Source organism: Pelophylax lessonae (genome assembly GCF_965119305.1).
Source record: "Pelophylax lessonae genome assembly, chromosome: 9".
Classification (NCBI taxonomy): domain Eukaryota; kingdom Metazoa; phylum Chordata; class Amphibia; order Anura; family Ranidae; genus Pelophylax; species Pelophylax lessonae.
Genome location: NC_138776.1, coordinates 41,363,525 through 41,383,508, shown reverse-complemented (window position 1 = coordinate 41,383,508; position 19,984 = coordinate 41,363,525). Strand labels below are relative to the sequence as shown.

General features: G+C 50.3%; 1 protein-coding gene across 7 annotated transcripts in view; it reads left to right on the top strand.

Annotated features, from left to right (window-relative positions):
• SORCS1 (sortilin related VPS10 domain containing receptor 1) overlaps nucleotides 1-19,984 on the top strand; it is a 1,084,285-nt gene that overhangs the window by 945,560 nt on the left and 118,741 nt on the right. For all 7 annotated transcript variants that reach the window (XM_082267343.1, XM_082267340.1, XM_082267339.1 and 4 more), the window contains one exon: nucleotides 14,200-14,333. In XM_082267343.1, coding sequence (XP_082123469.1) covers nucleotides 14,200-14,333 — 134 coding nt within the window. The remainder of the gene's footprint in view (nucleotides 1-14,199; nucleotides 14,334-19,984) is intronic.

Here is a 19,984-nt window from a genome sequence, read left to right as displayed (position 1 = left end):
TGGCGGTATCAATCTTCGCACCGCAGGCTCCCCTTCCGCTAGACTATTAATATCCGTAATACCCGAGACATCAATTAATACATGCGGCTGCTGAAGTCTGCGTTAACTAATGCTATAATTTGCCTGTCGCCGGCTGAGCGAGGGATTTTAATTATTCCGGAAGTTGGAAGTCAGTAAATTTTCTGGCATTGAATAGGCTCTCTTTTTCATTGGGCAGGTAGGAATGTCCGGAGTGCGGCAATCTACTCTGGCCAATCAGAAATAATCTTTAATAGAAATAAAAAAGTTTGGCTCTTTCGCTTTAGATGCACTTTATATTTGTCCTTCCTTGCCCCCCCAACAGCATGAAAATTACATTTTTAAAATCCAGTTTTTATTTTTTGTTCAATATATAACTTATGTTACATAGTAAAGTCAAGTTGAAAAAAGTCCATCTAGTTCAACCAATTAACCCCTTTACAACCGCCCGCCACAGTTATACTGCGGCAGGCAGCCGCTCCTGCGCAAACCGCCGTTGGTCGTGCGCAGGCAGCTAGGGGGTGAGCGCGCACCGCTGGCGGCAGTGAGGACTCCGATGCACGCGGCAGGCGGCACCGATTGTGACACCCGCGATCGCTCCCCGCTGAGAGAGAAGAACGGTCAGCTGTTGTAGACACAGCTGACCGTTCTTCTCCCTGGAATGATCATAGAGCTCCTGTGATCCTTCTATATAGGAACACAGGTGTCTGTGATCATTTCACAAGCCCCGCCTTCATACAGTTAGAAACACTCCCCTAGGTACACATTTAACCCTTTGATCGCCCCTGGTGTTAACCCCTTCCCTGCCAATGACATTATTACAGTAACAGTGCATATTTTAGCACTGATTACTATATTAATGTCACTGGTACCCCCAAAAGTGTCAACAATGTCAGTTAGACTTTGAGGTCATGGTAAAGGCATGGTACAGGTGATGGTACAGGCATGACACAGGCATGGCACAGATGATGGTATAGGCATGGCACAGGCATGGCACAGATGATGGTATAGGCATGGCACAGGTGATGGTACAGGCATGGCACAGGTCATGGTACAGGCATGTCACAGGTCATGGTACAGGAGATGGTATAGGCATGGCACAGGTCATGGCACAGGTCATGGTACAGGCATGGCACAGATGATGGTATAGGCATGGCACAGGTCATGGTATAGGCATGTCACAGGCCATGCTACAGGCATGGCACAGGTGATAGTACAGGCATGTCACAGGTGATGGTACAGGCATGTCACAGGTGATGGTACAGGCATGTCACAGGTGATGGTATAGGTATGTCACAGGTGATGGTACAGGCATGTCACAGGTCATGGTACAGGCATGTCACAGGTCATGGTACAGGTATGACACAGGTCATGGTACAGGTATGACACAGGTCATGGTACAGGCATGTCACAGGTGATGGTATAGGCATGTCACAGGTGATGGTATAGGCATGTCACAGGTGATGGTAAAGGCATGTCACAGGTCATGGTACAGGCATGGCACAGGTCATGGTACAGACATGGCACAGGTCATGGTACAGGCATGGCACAGATGATGGTATAGGCATGGCACAGGTGATGGTACAGGCATGGCACAGGTGATGGTACAGGCATGTCACAGGTCATGGTACAGGAGATGGTATAGGCATGGCACAGGTCATGGTAAGGCCATGGCACAGGTCATGGTACAGGCATGGCACAGATGATGGTATAGGCATGGCACAGATGATGTTATAGGCATGTCACAGGTCATGGTACAGACATGGCACAGCTGATGGTACAGGCATGTCACAGGTGATGGTATAGGCATGTCACAGGTCATGGTACAGGAGATGGTATAGGCATGGCACAGGTCATGGTAAGGCCATGGCACAGGTCATGGTACAGGCATGGCACAGATGATGGTATAGGCATGGCACAGGTCATGGTTTAGGCATGTCACAGGTCATGGTACAGACATGGCACAGCTAATGGTATAGGCATGGCACAGGTGATGGTACAGGCATGGCACAGGTCATGGTACAGGCATGTCACAGGTCATGGTAAAGGAGATGGTATAGGCATGGCACAGGTCATGGCACAGGTCATGGTACAGGGATGGCACGGGTGATGGTACAGGCATGTCACAGGTGATGGTATAGGCATGTCACAGGTGATGGTATAGGCATGTCACAGGTCATGGTATAGGCATGTCACAGGTCATGGTACAGGAGATGGTATAGGCATGGCACAGGTCATGGTAAGGCCATGGCACAGGTCATGGTACAGGCATGGCACAGATGATGGTATAGGCATGGCACAGGTCATGGTATAGGCATGTCACAGGTCATGGTACAGACATGGCACAGCTGATGGTACAGGCATGTCACAGGTGATGGTATAGGCATGTCACAGGTCATGGTACAGGCATGGCACAGGTGATGGTACAGACATGTCACAGGTGATGGTACAGGCATGGCACAGGTGATGGTATAGGCATGGCACAGGTGATGGTACAGGCATGGCACAGGTGATGGTATAGGCATGGCACAGGGAATGTCACAGGTCATGGTACAGGAGATGGTATAGGCATGGCACAGGTAATGGTAAGGGCACGGCACAGGTCATGGCATAGGTCATGGTACAGGCATGGCACAGATGATGGTATAGGCATGTCACAGGTCATGGTACAGACATGGCACAGGTCATGGTACAGGCATGTCACAGGTGATGGTATAGGCATGTCACAGGTCATGGTACAGGCATGGCACAGGTCATGGTACAGGCATGGCACAGGTGATGGTACAGACATGTCACAGGTGATGGTACAGGCATGGCACAGGTGATGGTACAGGCATGGCACAGGTGATGGTATAGGCATGGCACAGGTGATGGTACAGGCATGGCACAGGTGATGGTATAGGCATGGCACAGGGGATGTCACAGGTCATGGTACAGGAGATGGTATAGGCATGGCACAGGTAATGGTAAGGGCATGGCACAGGTCATGGCATAGGTCATGGTACAGGCATGGCACAGATGATGGTATAGGCATGGCACAGATCATGGTACAGGCATGGCACAGGTGATGGTACAGGCATGGCACAGGTGATGGTACAGGCATGGCACAGGGGATGGTACAGGCATGGCACAGGTCATGGTACAGGAGATGGTATAGGCATGGCACAGGTCATGGTAAGGGCATGGCACAGGTCATGGTACAGGCATGGCACAGATGATGGTATAGGCATGGCACAGGTCATGGTATAGGCATGGCACAGGTCATGGTATAGGCATGTCACAGGTGATGGTACAGGCATGGCACAGGGTATGGTATAGACATGTCATAGGTGATGGTACAGGCATGGCACATGTGATGATACAGGCATGTCACAGGTGATGGTACAGGCATGGCACAGGTGATAGTACAGGCATGGCACAGGTGATGGTATAGCCATGGCACAGGGGATGGTACAGGCATGGCACAGGTGATGGTACAGGCATGTCACAGGTCATGGTACAGGAGATGGTATAGGCATGGCACAGGTCATGGTAAGGGCATGGCACAGGTCATGGCACAGGTCATGGTACAGGCATGGCACAGATGATGGTATAGGCATGGCACAGGTCATGGTATAGGCATGTCACAGGTGATGGTACAGGCATGGCACAGGGGATGGTACAGTCATGGTAAGGTCATGGCACAGGTCATTGTACACAGGTACAGGCATGTCACAGGCATGTAACACGCCCCCTCCCCATCAATGCAGAGAGAGACCAGCGTGTGTGCGTGCCCCCTTCAAAGCACCAGACTGTGACAGTGTGCGGGCCGCCTCCCCCCCCACCCCTGAGGCATCACTTACCGGCTCACTGCTGCTGCGGGTCTGTCATTGTCTCTGGGCTGGCTCTAAAGAAGTGTGTGGGGACTCGGAGTCTGGGACCGAACGTTCTCTCACAGTCATAGCGGCGTCGGAGTGTCACTCTACTCGAGTGTCTCAGGTCAGGTGATCACTCACTCCAGGCTCTAGACTTCTTCTGCGGACAAACTTTACTACCACGGAGTCGCATCAGTCAGTCGAGTCTTTGCGCGCTCTCGCTCTCCTCTCTCTCAGCCGGGCGGGAACGGAAGGTGATCACGACATGACGCTGGGGCCGCTGCCCCCACGCGTCACGTCCCGGGATGTCCTCCTGTGATTTGTCCAGGCTGGAGTCAGTGTAGGGGGGTTGCATGTAGAGGTCAGAGCAGAAGAGGGGTAAAAGTAAGATATAGTTAGGGAATACAGAGGCAAGCAGCTGTGGAACAAGGCTGAACTCTGCACTCTGTATGTAGCTCACCCCTAAACTCTGCATTCTGTATGCAGCGAACCCCTGAACACTGCAATCTGTACATAATGCATCCCCGAACTCTGCACGTAGCGCACCCCTGAACTCTGCACTCTTTACATAATGCATCCCCGAACTCTGCAAAAAGTGCACCCCTTAACTCTTCACTCTGTATGTAGCTCACCCCAAACTCTGCATTCTGTATGCAGCGAACCCCTGAACACTGCACTCTGTACATGATGCATCCCCAAACTCTGCACGTAGCGCACCCCTGAACTCTGCACTCTGTACAGAATACATCCCCGAACTCTGCACATAGTGCACCCCTAAACTCTGCACGTAGCGCACCCCTGAACTCTGCACTCAATACATAATGCATCCCCGAACTCTGCACGTAGCGCACCCCTGAACTCTGTACATAATGCATCCCCGAACTCTGCACGTAGCGCACCCCTGAACTCTGCACTCTGTACATAATGCATCCCCGAACTCTGCACAAAGCGCACCCCTGAACTCGGCACTCTGTGTGTAGCTCACCCCCAAACTCTGTATTCTGTATGCAGCGAACCCCTGAACACCGCACTCTGTACATAATGCATCCCCGAACTCTGCACGTAGCGCACCCCTGAACTCTGCACTCTTTACATAATGCATCCCCGAACTCTGCAGGTAGCGCACCCCTGAACTCTGCACTCTGTACATAGTGCATCCCCGAACTCTGAGCGTAGCACACCCCTGGACTCTGCATTCTGTACATAATGCATCCCCGAAACTCTGCACGTAGCGCACCCCTGAACTCTGCACTCTGTAAAGAATGCATCCCCAAACTCTGCACATAGCGCATCCCCGAAACTCTGCACGTAGCACACCCCTGAACTCTGCACTCTGTAAAGAATGCATCCCCAAACTCTGCACATAGCGCACCCCTGAACTCTGCACATAGCGCACCCCTGAACTCTGCACTCTGTACATAATGCATCCCCGAACTCTGAGCGTAGCACACCCCTGGACTCTGCATTCTGTACATAATGCATCCCCGAAACTCTGCACGTAGCGCACCCCTGAACTCTGCACTCTGTAAAGAATGCATCCCCAAACTCTGCACATAGCGCATCCCCGAAACTCTGCACGTAGCACACCCCTGAACTCTGCACTCTGTAAAGAATGCATCCCCGAACTCTGCACATAGCGCACACCTGAACTCTGCACATAGCGCACCCCTGAACTCTGCACTCTGTACATAATGCATCCCCGAACTCTGAGCGTAGCACACCCCTGGACTCTGCATTCTGTACATAATGCATCCCCGAAACTCTGCACGTAGCGCACCCCTGAACTCTGCACTCTGTAAAGAATGCATCCCCAAACTCTGCACATAGCGCATCCCCGAAACTCTGCACGTAGCGCACCCCTGAACTCTGCACTCTGTAAAGAATGCATCCCCGAACTCTGCACATAGCGCACCCCTGTACTCTGCACATAGCGCACCCCTGAACTCTGCACTCTGTACATAATGCATCCCCGAACTCTGCACGTAGCGCACCCCTGAACTCTGTACATAATGCATCCCCGAGCTCTGCACGTAGCGCACCCCTGAACTCTACACTCTGTACAAAATGCCTCCCCGAACTCTGCACGTAGCGCACCCCTGAACTCTGTACATAATGCATCCCTGAACTCTGCACGTAGCGCACCCCTGAACTATGCACTCTTTACATAATGCATCCGCAAACTTTGCAGGTAGCGCACCCCTGAATTCTGCACTCTGTACATAGTGCATCCCCGAACTCTGAGCGTAGCGCACCCCTGGACTCTGCATTCTGTACATAATGCATCCCCAAAACTCTGCACGTAGCGCACCCCTGAACTCTGCACTCTGTAAAGAATGCATCCCCGAACTCTGCACACAGCGCACCCCTGAACTCTGCACATAGCGCACCCCTGAACTCTGCACTCTGTACATAATGCATCCCCAAACTCTGCACGTAGCGCACCCCTGAACTCTGTACATAACGCATCCCCGAACTCTGCACGTAGCGCACCCCTGAACTCTGCACTCTGTACATAATGCCTCCCCGAACTCTGCACGTAGCGCACCCCTGAACTCTGTACATAATGCATCCCCGAACTCTGCACGTAGCGCACCCCTCAACTCTGCACTCTGTACATAATGCATCCCCGAACTCTGCACAAAGCGCACCCCCTGAACTCTGCACTCTGTATGTAGCTTACCCCCAAACTCTGCATTCTGTATGCAGCGAACCCCTGAACACCGCACTCTGTACATAATGCATCCCCAAACTCTGCATGTAGCACACCCCTGAACTCTGCACTCTTTACATAATGCATCCCCGAACTCTGCACTCTTTACATAATGCATCCCCGAACTCTGCACAGAGCGCACCCCTGAACTCTGCACTCTGTACATAATGCATCCACAAACTCTGCAATAAGCGCACCCCTGAACTCTTCACTCTGTATGTAGCTCACCCCCAAACTCTGCATTCTGTATGCAGCGGACCCCTGAACACCGCACTCTGTACATAATGCATCCCCGAACTCTGCACATAGCGCACCCCTGAACTCTGCACTCTTTACATAATGCATCCCCGAACTCTGCAGGTAGCGCACCCCTGAAGTCTGCACTCTTTACATAATGCATCCCCAAACTTTGCAGGTAGCGCACCCCTGAATTCTGCACTCTGTACATAGTGCATCCCCGAACTCTGAGCGTAGCGCACCCCTGGACTCTGCATTCTGTACATAATGCATCCCCAAAACTCTGCACGTAGCGCACCCCTGAACTCTGCACTCTGTAAAGAATGCATCCCCGAACTCTGCACACAGCGCACCCCTGAACTCTGCACTCTGTATGTAGCTTACCCCCAAACTCTGCATTCTGTATGCAGCGAACCCCTGAACACCGCACTCTGTACATAATGCATCCCCAAACTCTGCATGTAGCGCACCCCTGAACTCTGCACTGTTTACATAATGCATCCCCGAACTCTGCACTCTTTACATAATGCATCCCCGAACTCTGCACGTAGCGCACCCCTGAACTCTGCACTTTGTACATAATGCATCCACGAGCTCTGCAATAAGCGCACCCCTGAACTCTTCACTCTGTATGTAGCTCACCCCCAAACTCTTCATTCTGTATGCAGCGAACCCCTGAACACCGCACTCTGTACATAATGCATCCCCGAACTCTGCACATAGCGCACCCCTGAACTCTGCACTCTTTACATAATGCATCCCCGAACTCTGCAGGTAGCGCACCCCTGAAGTCTGCACTCTGTACATAGTGCATCCCCGAACTCTGAGCATAGCGCACCCCTGGACTCTGCATTCTGTACATAATGCATCCCTGAAACTCTGCACATAGCTCACCCCTGAACTCTGCACTCTTTACATAAATGCATCCCCGAACTCTGCACATAGCGCACCCCTGAACTCTGCACTCTGTACATAATGCATCCACGAACTCTGCAATAAGCGCACCCCTGAACTCTTCACTCTGTATGTAGCTCACCCCCAAACTCTGCATTCTGTATGCAGCGAACCCCTGAACACCGCACTCTGTACATAATGCATCCCCGAACTCTGCACATAGCGCACCCCTGAACTCTGCACTCTTTACATAATGCATCCCCGAACTCTGCAGGTAGCGCACCCCTGAAGTCTGCACTCTTTACATAATGCATCCCCAAACTTTGCAGGTAGCGCACCCCTGAACTCTGCACTCTGTACATAGTGCATCCCCGAACTCTGAGCGTAGCGCACCCCTGGACTCTGCATTCTGTACATAATGCATCCCCGAAACTCTGCACGTAGCGCACCCCTGAACTCTGCACTCTGTAAAGAATGCATCCCCGAACTCTGCACACAGCGCACCCCTGAACTCTGCACATAGCGCACCCCTGAACTCTGCACTCTGTACATAATGCATCCCCAAACTCTGCACGTAGCGCACCCCTGAACTCTGTACATAACGCATCCCCGAACTCTGCACGTAGCGCACCCCTGAACTCTGCACTCTGTACATAATGCCTCCCCGAACTCTGCACGTAGCGCACCCCTGAACTCTGTACATAATGCATCCCCGAACTCTGCACGTAGCGCACCCCTCAACTCTGCACTCTGTACATAATGCATCCCCGAACTCTGCACAAAGCGCACCCCCTGAACTCTGCACTCTGTATGTAGCTTACCCCCAAACTCTGCATTCTGTATGCAGCGAACCCCTGAACACCGCACTCTGTACATAATGCATCCCCAAACTCTGCATGTAGCGCACCCCTGAACTCTGCACTCTTTACATAATGCATCCCTGAACTCTGACCTCTTTACATAATGCATCCCCGAACTCTGCATGTAGCGCACCCCTGAACTCTGCACTTTGTACATAATGCATCCACGAGCTCTGCAATAAGCGCACCCCTGAACTCTTCACTCTGTATGTAGCTCACCCCCAAACTCTGCATTCTGTATGCAGCGAACCCCTGAACACAGCACTCTGTACATAATGCATCCCCGAACTCTGCACATAGCGCACCCCTGAACTCTGCACTCTTTACATAATGCATCCCCGAACTCTGAAGGTAGCGCACCCCTGAAGTCTGCACTCTGTACATAGTGCATCCCCGAACTCTGAGCATAGCGCACCCCTGGACTCTGCATTCTGTACATAATGCATCCCTGAAACTCTGCACATAGCTCACCCCTGAACTCTGCACTCTTTACATAAATGCATCCCCGAACTCTGCACATAGCGCACCCCTGAACTCTGCACGTAGCGCACCCCTGAACTTTGCACTCTGTACATAATGCATCCCCAAACTCTGCACAAAGCGCACCCCTGAACTCTTCACTCGGTATGTAGCTCACCCCCAAACTCTGCATTCTGTATGCAGCGCACCCCTGAACTCTGCACTCTGTACATAATGCATCCCCGAACTCTGAGCGTAGCGCACCCCTGGACTCTACATTCTGTACATAATGCATCCCCGAAACTCTGCACGTAGCGCACCCATGAACTCTGTACAGAATGCATCCCCGAACTCTGCATGTAGCGCACCCCTGAACTCTGCACTCTGTACATAATGCATCCCTGAACTCTGCACTTAGCGCACCCCTGAACTCTGCACTCTGTATGTAGCTCACCCCTAAACCCTGTATTCTGTATGCAGCGAACCCCTGAACACTGCACTCTGTACATAATGCATCCCCGAACTCTGCACGTAGCGCACCCCTGAACTCTGCACTCTTTACATAATGCATCCCCAAACTCTGCACGTAGCGCACACCTGAACTCTGCACTCTGTATGTAATGCACTCCTGGTATTTAATGCCCTTGTAGGACCACAGCCACTATTTGATGCAGCTATGAGGGTGTGTGTGTAGGGGGAGGGAGTTTTGGGAGGTGGGAGGGCGTGGTTGAGTTCCTGCACCTATTTTCTGAGAAAAAAAGCCCTGTTTACACCACTGCTCCTCAATGAGCTGGCAGTAGGTTGGCATAGATCCATAGGCTAACATGGAGTGGCATTTAGAGGCAGAAATAAAAATAACCAAAAAAACATTGCTGCCTAACAGCCATGTTCAAAACATCCAGTGTGCTTCTCAAAACTCCTAGTTCTGCTCTCTGCCTTATGGAGGCTGGAGATCTGATCTTCAGGCTGGAGATCTGGTGTCCTAATATTGCGGCTCTCCCTTCTAGACACGTGCAATTTGTTTCGCACTGAATCTAAATTTAGACAAATTTTTGATTATTTGGAGATTCAGATGCATCCGAATCTCAGAATAACAATAACGAAATTTTGTTAAAATTTGTTTTGTTTCATTTACTTGTTTTCTAAGGAATACCAAATTTTCCGAATGGATTCACATTCGAATCAGTTGAAAATGTATCAAACGATCCGAATTCTTTGTGAAGAACAGCTGGTTGTTAATCACTTTAGCTCCAGAAGGTTTACCCCCCTTCCTGACCAGGCCATTTTTTGTGATACGGCACTGCGTAAATTTAACTTACAATTGCGCGGTCATGCGACGCTGTACCCAAATAAAATGGATGTCCTCTTTTTCCCACAATCAGAGCTTTCTTTTGGTGGTATTAAATCACCTCTGCGTTTTTTTTTTTTTTTTGTGCTATAAACAAAAAAAGACTGTCAATTATAAAAAAATATATATATTTTTTTAATTTATGCTATGAAACACATCCACTAAAAATTTTTAAAAATCTAATTTCTTCATCAATTTAGGCCAATATGTATTCTGCTACATATTTTTGGTAAAAGAAAAAATCCAAATAAGCGTATATTGATTGGTTTGCGCAAATGTTATCGCGTCTATAAACTATGGGACTTTTTATTTATTTATTTTTTTTTTACTAGTAATGGCAGTGATCAGCGATTTTTAGCAGGACTGTGACATTGCAGCGGACAAATTGGACACTAACTTATACTTTTGACGCTTTTTTGGGGACCAATGACACTAATACAGTGATCAGTGCTACATATATGTCACTGTACTAATGACACTGGCTGGGAAGGGGTTAACATCAGGGGAGATCAAAGGGTTACCTATGTTCCCTGGGAGTGCTTGCTAACTGTGTGGGGGTGGTGCTTTGACTGGGGGAAAACAGAGATTTGTGTTTCTGTTTAGCAGAAACACAAGGTCTCCATCTTCTCCTTTCACGGTGATCTGCCTCTTTCCCAAACAATTGCGAGGTGCCGGCGAACATCGAGTCATGCCCTAGACCAGTGGCGGAACTACCAGGGTCACAGAAGTCGCACTTGAGACTAGCCCCTGGAGTTCTACCACTGTGGGGTGGGCGCGGTTCTGTCACTGCGAGGGGAGGGAGCAGTCAATGCTCTGAGCATCTGGGCATCCCTATCTAGTGCCTCTATTTAACATTATCGGAGTTGATAAGTTATTATTCATTCTAAAGCAAGCTGTAGGGATTTGATATAGCAATTTGACCCCATGTTATAAATTCGTCCCCTAAATTACATTTCTTTAAAACACACCATAAATAGGGCCACTCCACACTATTGAATGATTTAGTGGCATCTAAGGATAATATAGCTCTATTACCAGCATTTTGTGGTGGAATTTGAATATTCAAATGTAGCCTACGAATGTTCACAGCAGTAACCTCTGCTGATTGGCCTGGATGCACTGATTTGGCTATAACTTTAGACAGATACTTTGGACAAGATTTTAAGATCAGTCATCAATAATGATATTGGTCTATAAGAGTCTGCTATAGTCGGATCTCTCCCTAAATTTAATAACACCACAACTATTGCTTCATACATAGATTGAGGAAGTCTACCGGATTCCTCAGCCTCTCCTGCTGTAGAAAGTAACTTCAGAAGGAGTATATCTCCAAAAGTTTTATATAGCTCTATGGGTAACCCGTCCCTTCCAGGGGCCTTTGTATTGGGAAAAGGTGAGACTGCTATCTGTAGGTCTTCTAAATTTATAGGGGCATTCAACAACTTTCTGTCTACTTCTCCTAAAAGGGGGCACGGTAACCTTACTCAGCCATCCATGGAGATCTTGATTGTCAAAACAACTATACAATGATAAAGATCTTCATAGTGTCTGGGATTTGGCGATTGTGCTTCACAAATGCCTGTTTTTGTCCCCTTCTTCAAAAAAGGTTTGAGCTGAAAGAATTCTTTCTTATACCTTATACCCTATAGTCAATAGAATTGGTGGGCACTCCATCCATCTCTACCTCTTCTTTCCCTCTTTCCATCCCTCTTCCTTTGCCCTCTCTTGCTCCATCCCTCTCTCCATTTCCCTACATCTCTCCTTTTCTCTCCCACTGTTCATACTTCTCTCATTCTTCTCTCCCATTCTCCATAATTCTCTTCCTCTTCTTTCCCTCTCTTTATCTCTCTCTCTCTCCATCTCCCTCTTCTCTCAACCTCTCCATCCCTCTCTACCTCCTATTTCCCTCTCTCCATCCCTCTCTCTCTTCTCTTCCTCTCTTCATCCTTCTCTTACTCTTCCCTACCACTCTCCATCCCTCTCCCTCTTCTCTCCCTCTTTTCATCCTTCTCTTACTCTTCCCTCCTGCTCTCCATCCCTTTCCCCTCCTTCACTCCATCCCTCTCTCCCTCTTTCTCTTCTCTCCCTCTTTTCATCCTTCTCTTACTCTTCCCTCCCTCACTCCATCCCTCTCTCCCTCTCTTCATTTCTTTGTCACACTCCTTCCCTCCTTCTTTCCCTCTCTTCATCCTTCTTCTTTGCCCTCTCTTGCTCATTCCCCCTCTCCTTTTTTCTCCCTCTCTCCATCCTTTTCTCTATTTTCTCCCCCTCGTCATCCCTCCTCCTTCCCTCTCTTTTTCTTCTGTCTCCCTTTGTGTTTCTCCCCCCCCCCCCCCCCTTCTATCTCTCTCTCTTATTCCCCGTCTCTCTACCTCTTCACTCCCTCTATCCATCCTCCCCTCACTTTTCCCTCTTACTCTTCATCCCTCTTCTCTCAATCTCCCCATCCATCTCTACCTCTTCTTTCCCTCTCTCCACCCTTCTTCCTTTGTCCTCTCTTGCTCCATCCCTCCCTCTCTTCATTCTTCTCCCTCTTCTCTCCCACTGTTCATACTTCTCTCCCTCCTGTTCTCCATACTTCTCACCTACACCTCTTCTCTCCCTCTGCTCACCTCTCTCTCTCTCTCTCTCCATCTTTCCCATCCCTCTCTACCTCTTCTTTCCCTATCTCCCTCTTCTCTCCCACTCCCCATCCCTCTCTCACTTTTCCGTCCCTCTCTCCATCCCTCTCCTTCTTCACTCCCTCTCTGCATCCTTCTCTCCCTCTCATCATCCTTCTCTTACCCTTCCCTCATCCTCTCCAACCCTTTCTCCCCTTGTTCATCCCTCTCACCCTTTTCCATCCCTCTTTCCTTCTCTCTTCCTGCTTCTCTTACTCTTCTCTCCCACTCTCCATCCCTCTCGCCCCTTCTCTCTTCATCCCTTTCTCCCTTCTTCTTTATCTCTCTCTCCCTCTCCTCTCCCTAGCTGTATCTCTCTCCCTCTCTTCACCTCTCTCTCTCTCCTTCCCTCCTCTCTCCCTCTTCTCTCAATCTCTCCATCCATCTCTACCTCTGCTTTTGCCCTCCGTTGCTCTATCCCTCTCTCCCTTTTCTCTCCCTCTCTTCGTCCTTCTCTCACTCTTCCCTCCTGCTCTTCATTCCTTGATCCCTCTTCTCTCCCTCACTCTTTCCTCCCACTTTCTTTTCCTCTCTACCTCTTCTCTGTTACTCCACCCCCCCCCCATATCTTTCTCCCTGTTCTTTTCCTCCACCCCTCCCTCTTCCCTCTCTTTCTCTATCCCTCCTTCTCTCTCTCTCTCTCTCTCTCTCTCTCTCTCCATCCCTCTTTCTTACTCTTTCGTGCTCTGTCTATTTTCCCTCTCGCTGCATCCTTCTTTCCCTCTATCTATGCCTCCTTCATCTCTACTCTGTACCTTCATATCTCATTTCCTACTCTCTTCTTCCTCCCTATTGATCTGTCCATCCACACTTGTTACACAGAATGATAGGTTTGCTCCAAGTGGTGGTGGATTGGCACAGAATGCAGTTTTAAGGTCCATGAAAAGTCTGAATACCCATATTGTGATGAAATAAATAAGCCGTGCATGTAGTTTGTTGGACCACCAGCAGAGGGCAATGTTGCAGCGTATAAAAAGTGATAATTTTGGAACACTTTTTTTAAGCTCTGCACATTTCTCTGGTTATGTAGCATTTCACACTGATACATTGCATTCTGGGCCCTAATTTTAAGTCTTAACTACCAGCTGTGGTGTTTTTATCATGTATCGATGTAAGATTAATGTGACAAATAAAAAATGCTTTTCTCCTTTTTCTACAGCTCCCTTGGAGCACATACATCTCGTGCTGCCCTTCGTCACCACGAAGAACAAAGAAGTGAACGCGTCGGTGGTGCTGTGGCCGAGCAATGTGGGGACCCTGACCTACGTTTGGTGGCTTGGGAACAACAGTGAGGTGCATTCAACTTGGCAGAGTACAAATTATACCTAAGATGGGAGATGGGGATGGTTTTCAGACCCGACAGTTGTAGGCAAAACATGCCTACCCTCTCAGAACCTCCAGCCTCCACAGTGCCCCCCAGCCTCCCACTGTGTTTCCCAGCTTGCTGCTGAGCCTTTAGCACTCCACAGTGCCCTCCAACCCCCCCACAGTGCCTCCCAGCTTCCATAGTGGTCCCTCAATCTCTCTTAGGGTCCACCTAGTACCACAGCCTCCCAAATCTCTCTCAGCCTCCCACTGTGTCCTCCAACCTGCTACAGGGTCTCCAGAATTCCACAGTGCCCTCCAACTTCCCACAGTGCTTCCCATCTTCCATAGTGTCCTTCAACCTGCCATAGTGGACCTTAAAACCCCCAGGTTCCACCGCATCCCTAGCCTCCCACTGTGTCCTCCAACTTGATGCAGACCCTCTAGCACTACACAGTGCCCTCCATCCTCACTCAGTGCCTCCCAGCTTCCGTAGTGGTCCCCCAACCTTCCATAGTCACCCCTAGTGCCCCCATGACCCCTCAGAACCCCCCAACCTTCCTCAGCTACCCATTGTACCCCCAGCCTGCTGTACAGCCTCCAGCACTCCACAGTGCCCTCCAAGCTCCCACAGTGCTTCCCAGTTTCCATAGTGGCCCCTGGTGCTCCTAGGCCCCCATCGAGCCCTCAGTATCTACAGTGCCCGCCAGCCTCCCACATTGTTGCCCAGCCTCCCTCTGTGTCCCACAACTTGCTGTAGACCCCCTAGCACTCCACAGTGCCCTACAACCTCCCACAGTTATTCCCAGCTTCTATGGTGCCCTTCAAATTGCCATAGTGGCCCCTAGCATCCCCAGGCCCCCTTTAGAGACCCAAGCGTCCACAGTGCCCCCCTTCCTCCCACATTGTTGCCCAGCCTCCCACTGTGTCCCCCAACTTGCTGCAGACTCTCTAGCACTCCACAGCTTCCCACTGTATCCCCCAGCCTTCTATAGTGGCCCCTAGTGCCCCCAGGCTCCCTCAGAGCCCCCAGTCTCCCACATTGTCTCTCAGCTTCCCACGATGTCCCACAGTGCCTTATGACCTCCCACAGTGCTTCCCAGCTTCTATAGTAGCCTCCAACCTGCCATAGCGGCCCCTAGTGCCCCTTTAGAGCCCCCAGTCTCCACAGGGCCCCCCCAGCCTCCCACATTGTTGCCCAGCCTTCCACTGTGTCCCCCAACTTGCTGCAGACCCTCTAGCACTCCACAGTGCCCTCCAACCTCCCACAGTGATTCCCAGCTTCTATGGTGGCCTTCAACTTCAACTTGCCATAGTGGCCCCTAGCGTCCCCAGGCCCCCTTTAGAGCCCCAAGCGTCCACAGTGACCCCCCCCCCCATCCTCCCACATTGTTGCCCAGCCTCCCACTGTGTCCCCCAACTTGCTGCAGACCCTCTAACACTCCACAGTGTCCTCCAACCTCCCACAGTGCCTCCCAGCTTCCATAGTGGCCCTCAACCTTCCATAGTGGCCCCTAGTGCCTCCAAACTCCTTAGCCTCCCACATTATCTCTCAGCCCCCTATGGTGTCCCCCAGCCTGCTGCAGACCCTCCAACACTCCACAGCACCATCCAACCTCCCACAGTGTTTCCAAGCTTCCATAGTGTCCTCCAACCTGCCATAGTGGCCCCTGGTGCCCCAATTTCCTTTAGAGCCCTTGACCTCCACATTGACCCTCAACCTCCTACAGTGCTGCCCAGCCTCCCACAGTGTCTCCCAGCCTCCTGTAGAACCTCTAGTCATCCATAGTGCCCCCAGCCTCCAACAGTGTCCCCCCCCCCCAGCCCCCTCTAGAAATGTCATCCCCTACAGCAGTGGTCCTAAACCCTGGTCCTCAGGGCCCACTACAAGGCCAGGTTTGTAAGAGAACTGAAATACATCCCAGGTGATATCATTTGCTGCTAAGTGATTGCAGTATTCTAGTCTGCATCTCCCCAAAGTAATAGCTAAAATCCGGCCTGTTAGTGTGCCCTGAGGACCGGAGTTGAGGACCACTGCCCTACAGGACCACTAAGTCTGCTGCAGAGTCCCCAATCCACTTCACAAATTCTATCATCCCCTACAGTGACACTCAACTGCATCCAGAGCCTTCCAACATTCCAATGCACATTTTACATTCTCATACCTTTATTGTGTAAGACTGTTACATTACAATTACTTTTTTAAAAGGCGTTTGTTTTTCCTGTGTTCCTCAGCTCCATCTAGTGGCCATAAAGCAGTATTTTACAATTGCCCATAATAAAACAACATTTGTTCAGAATAGAATGTAGCCTAAAGAATATTTGTTTTTGGACAATTCACACCGAACAAATGTACATGCAAATCTATTGGACAACTGGCTATGCATTTTTTTTTTTAAATAGATCCCAAAATGATCTCCAAATGATTCTGGAAGAACTTATTGTTTTTTTTTTCCTTAAACTGAAGCTTAAAGTGTTACTAAACCCAGGAGCCTGCAGTCACTATATGTGGTCTCCCACAGTACACAGAACATGGAAATGCAATTATTTTAGTAAAATATAAACTGCTAAATATCTTTTCTCATCAGCAGTATATTGCAGTCTTGTGACTTCTATCAGTTCCTAGTAAAGCTTGTAGGAGGAGTTTTCATTCTCCCCTGATCCTCTGTCTGGACAGTGTTGATTGGCCCTGCGCTGATCACATGCACCCTCCCTGAGTGCCTCCCAAAAAACCCTCTGGCAATACACACCAGACTGCGCATGCGCAGCCTGTCCCCTGGCTCTGTAAATATCAGGTTTAATTTTTGGAGACAGTATATGAAGAGGAAGATCAGAGAAGACAGGATCAAACAGCCATTATACACAATGCAGAGGATTAACCCCTTAGGTTCCACAGTGATTATAACAAGCGCTCTTTACTGCACGTACAGACTGATTTTACTGTTGTGGGTTTAGTAACACTTTAATCTTTTTCCTTCCCTGAACCCCCCCCCCCCCCCATCATCAACATGCTAATGAGATTTTTAAATAAAGGCTTTCTACTTTTGTCACATACCTTATTTTAGCCTCAATAACATCATCACTGGGTCTCTATGATTCTCTATGCAATGCAGGCAGACCATGGCTGGTGGGAGGGGCTGGCAGGGTGCTGTACACAGCTTCCTGAAACATCTTAGCACCCTGCCTCTTAAAGGGGTTCTAAAAACAGAAGGCTTTTTTATCTTAATGCATTCTATACATTAGGATAAATAACCTTCTTTGTGTAGCAGCCACCCTTGGCCCCTCCTAATACTTACCTGAGCCCCCTCTCTATCCAGCAATGTCTATGAGTGCCTCAGCCATCCAAGACTCTCTCTCCTGATTGGTTGAGACACAGCAGTGATACCTTTGGCTCCCGCTGCTGTCAATCAAAGTCTGTTACCCAATCAGGAGAGAGAGAGGGGGTGGGGCCTGAACAGCAGCTCTGTGTCTGAATGCATACATGGAATTGTGGCTCTGTTCGGGTGCCTCCATAGCAAGATGCTTGCTGTGGGGGCACTCGACAGGAGGGAGGGTCGTGAAGCTTCAGCCAGGGACCCAAAAAAAGGAGGATCTGGGCTGCTCTGTGCAAAATCAACTGCAGAGCAGGTAAGTATAACATGTTTGTTATTTTAATAGAGAAAAAAAATGAGACTTTACAATCACTTTAAGATCCCTCAGCCCTGATACCGGCTGACTCTTGGGAGGAGTTATGCAAATATCAAAATGCCTTGATGGGTGGATGTTAGTCTGGGGGGGGGGGGGGCATTCCTAGGCAGGCTGAATTTGCATGCAGTCCACCTTGGGTAATGCCTACATGTGATGCTGAGCCTCCATTTAATAATTTCCCTTTGGGATTAATAAAGTTTCCTGAATCTAAATGACTAAACAAACTGAAATCCAGTGAATGGAAGGGGCGGACCAAGTACAGTCAGGCTGGAGAGGAAAGGGCTAAATGATCCTCCAGCCAGGAAATGAGATGGGCCGTATCTGACTTGCTGCAGCTTCTAATGCACATATAGAGAAGCTCACAGCGTGCAGGGAAATCAGCATAAGCCGCTTCGGTAGAGGAGAGGAGATTCGCTAAAACTGTGCAAGACAGTTCTGTAATTTTCGAAAAATGCAATGCAATATGGCCGCCTGGCATGGGCGTCCGCAAGTGGGGGGGGGGGGGGGGTCATGTGCACCCCCCCCTGGAATCTCAACTTCCCACTTTAAAGTCTTTTGCCTATAGGTGAGCCTATAATAAGGCTTACCTATAGGTGCTATAACTTGCACCGTTTAGGAGATATTTACATTGGATGCAGCCGATGACGTCATCTGTGCATGCGCCCTGAAGGAACGACCACCCGTGCCGTTCCTTCAGAGCCCAGTGCCGTGACCGGCGGGTCCCGTGCGAATGCGCGGAAGTGATGTAATCGCGCCTCCGACCAATCAGATGGCCGGAGGACGCGAACAAGAAAGCAGGATGGCCAGACATGTGGGCCGCCCTGTCTCTGAGCGGGCGGCACTGCGGGGGCTTTGTTCTAAGGTAAGTACTTCATAATGAGCTAGTATGTGATGCATACTAGCTCATTATGCCTTTGTCTTTCAGGTTTTTTTTTTCTCCTTCTTTTTTTTTTTTTTTTTTTTTAGGGTTAACTTCCTCTTTAAGCAACTTCATACCATCCTGTCTGGTCTGTTTAATAATCATGTGTGCCCCTGTATCTGTGTTTTAAAAAAAATAAGCTGTTCTTTACCAGTTTTCAGAGCACCGAGGGCTGCTCACATGACCCGCTGGCTCTCTCCTCTTCCCCGCCTGCCTGCAGCGGGCAGGGCTGAGGATTCCCTGCTGACGTCTGTCGGGAGAGGCTGAGGATTCCCCGCTGACATCAGTCGGGAGAGGCTGAGGATTCCCTGCTGACGTCTGTCGGGAGAGGCTGAGGATTCCCTGCTGACGTCTGTCGGGAGAGGCTGAGGATTCCCTGCTGACGTCTGTCGGGAGGGGCTGAGGATTCCCCGCTGACGTCAGTCGGGAGGGGCTGAGGATTCCCCGCTGACGTGAGTCGGGAGGGGATGAGGATTTACCACTAACCTTAGTCAGGCAGGGCTGAGGATTCCCTGCTGACGTCAGTCGGGAGGGGCTGAGGATTCCCCGCTGACGTCAGTCGGGAGGGGCTGAGGATTCCCCGCTGACGTCAGTCGGGAGGGGATGAGGATTTACCACTAACCTTAGTCAGGCAGGGCTGAGGATTCCCTGCTGACGTCAGTCGGGAGGGGCTGAGGATTCCCCGCTGACGTCAGTCGGGAGGGGCTGAGGATTCCCCACTGACGTCAGTCGGGAGGGGATGAGGATTCCCCGCTGACGTCAGTCGGGAGGGGATGAGGATTCCCCCCTGACGTCAGTCGGGAGGGGATGAGGATTTACCACTAACCTTAGTCAGGCAGGGCTGAGGATTCCCTGCTGACGTCAGTCGGGAGGGGCTGAGGATTCCCCGCTGACATCAGTCGGGAGGGGCTGAGGATTCCCCGCTGACGTCAGTCGGGAGGGGATGAGGATTCCCCGCTGACGTCAGTCGGGAGGGGCTGAGGATTCCCCGCTGACGTCAGTCGGGAGGGGCTGAGGATTCCCCGCTGACGTC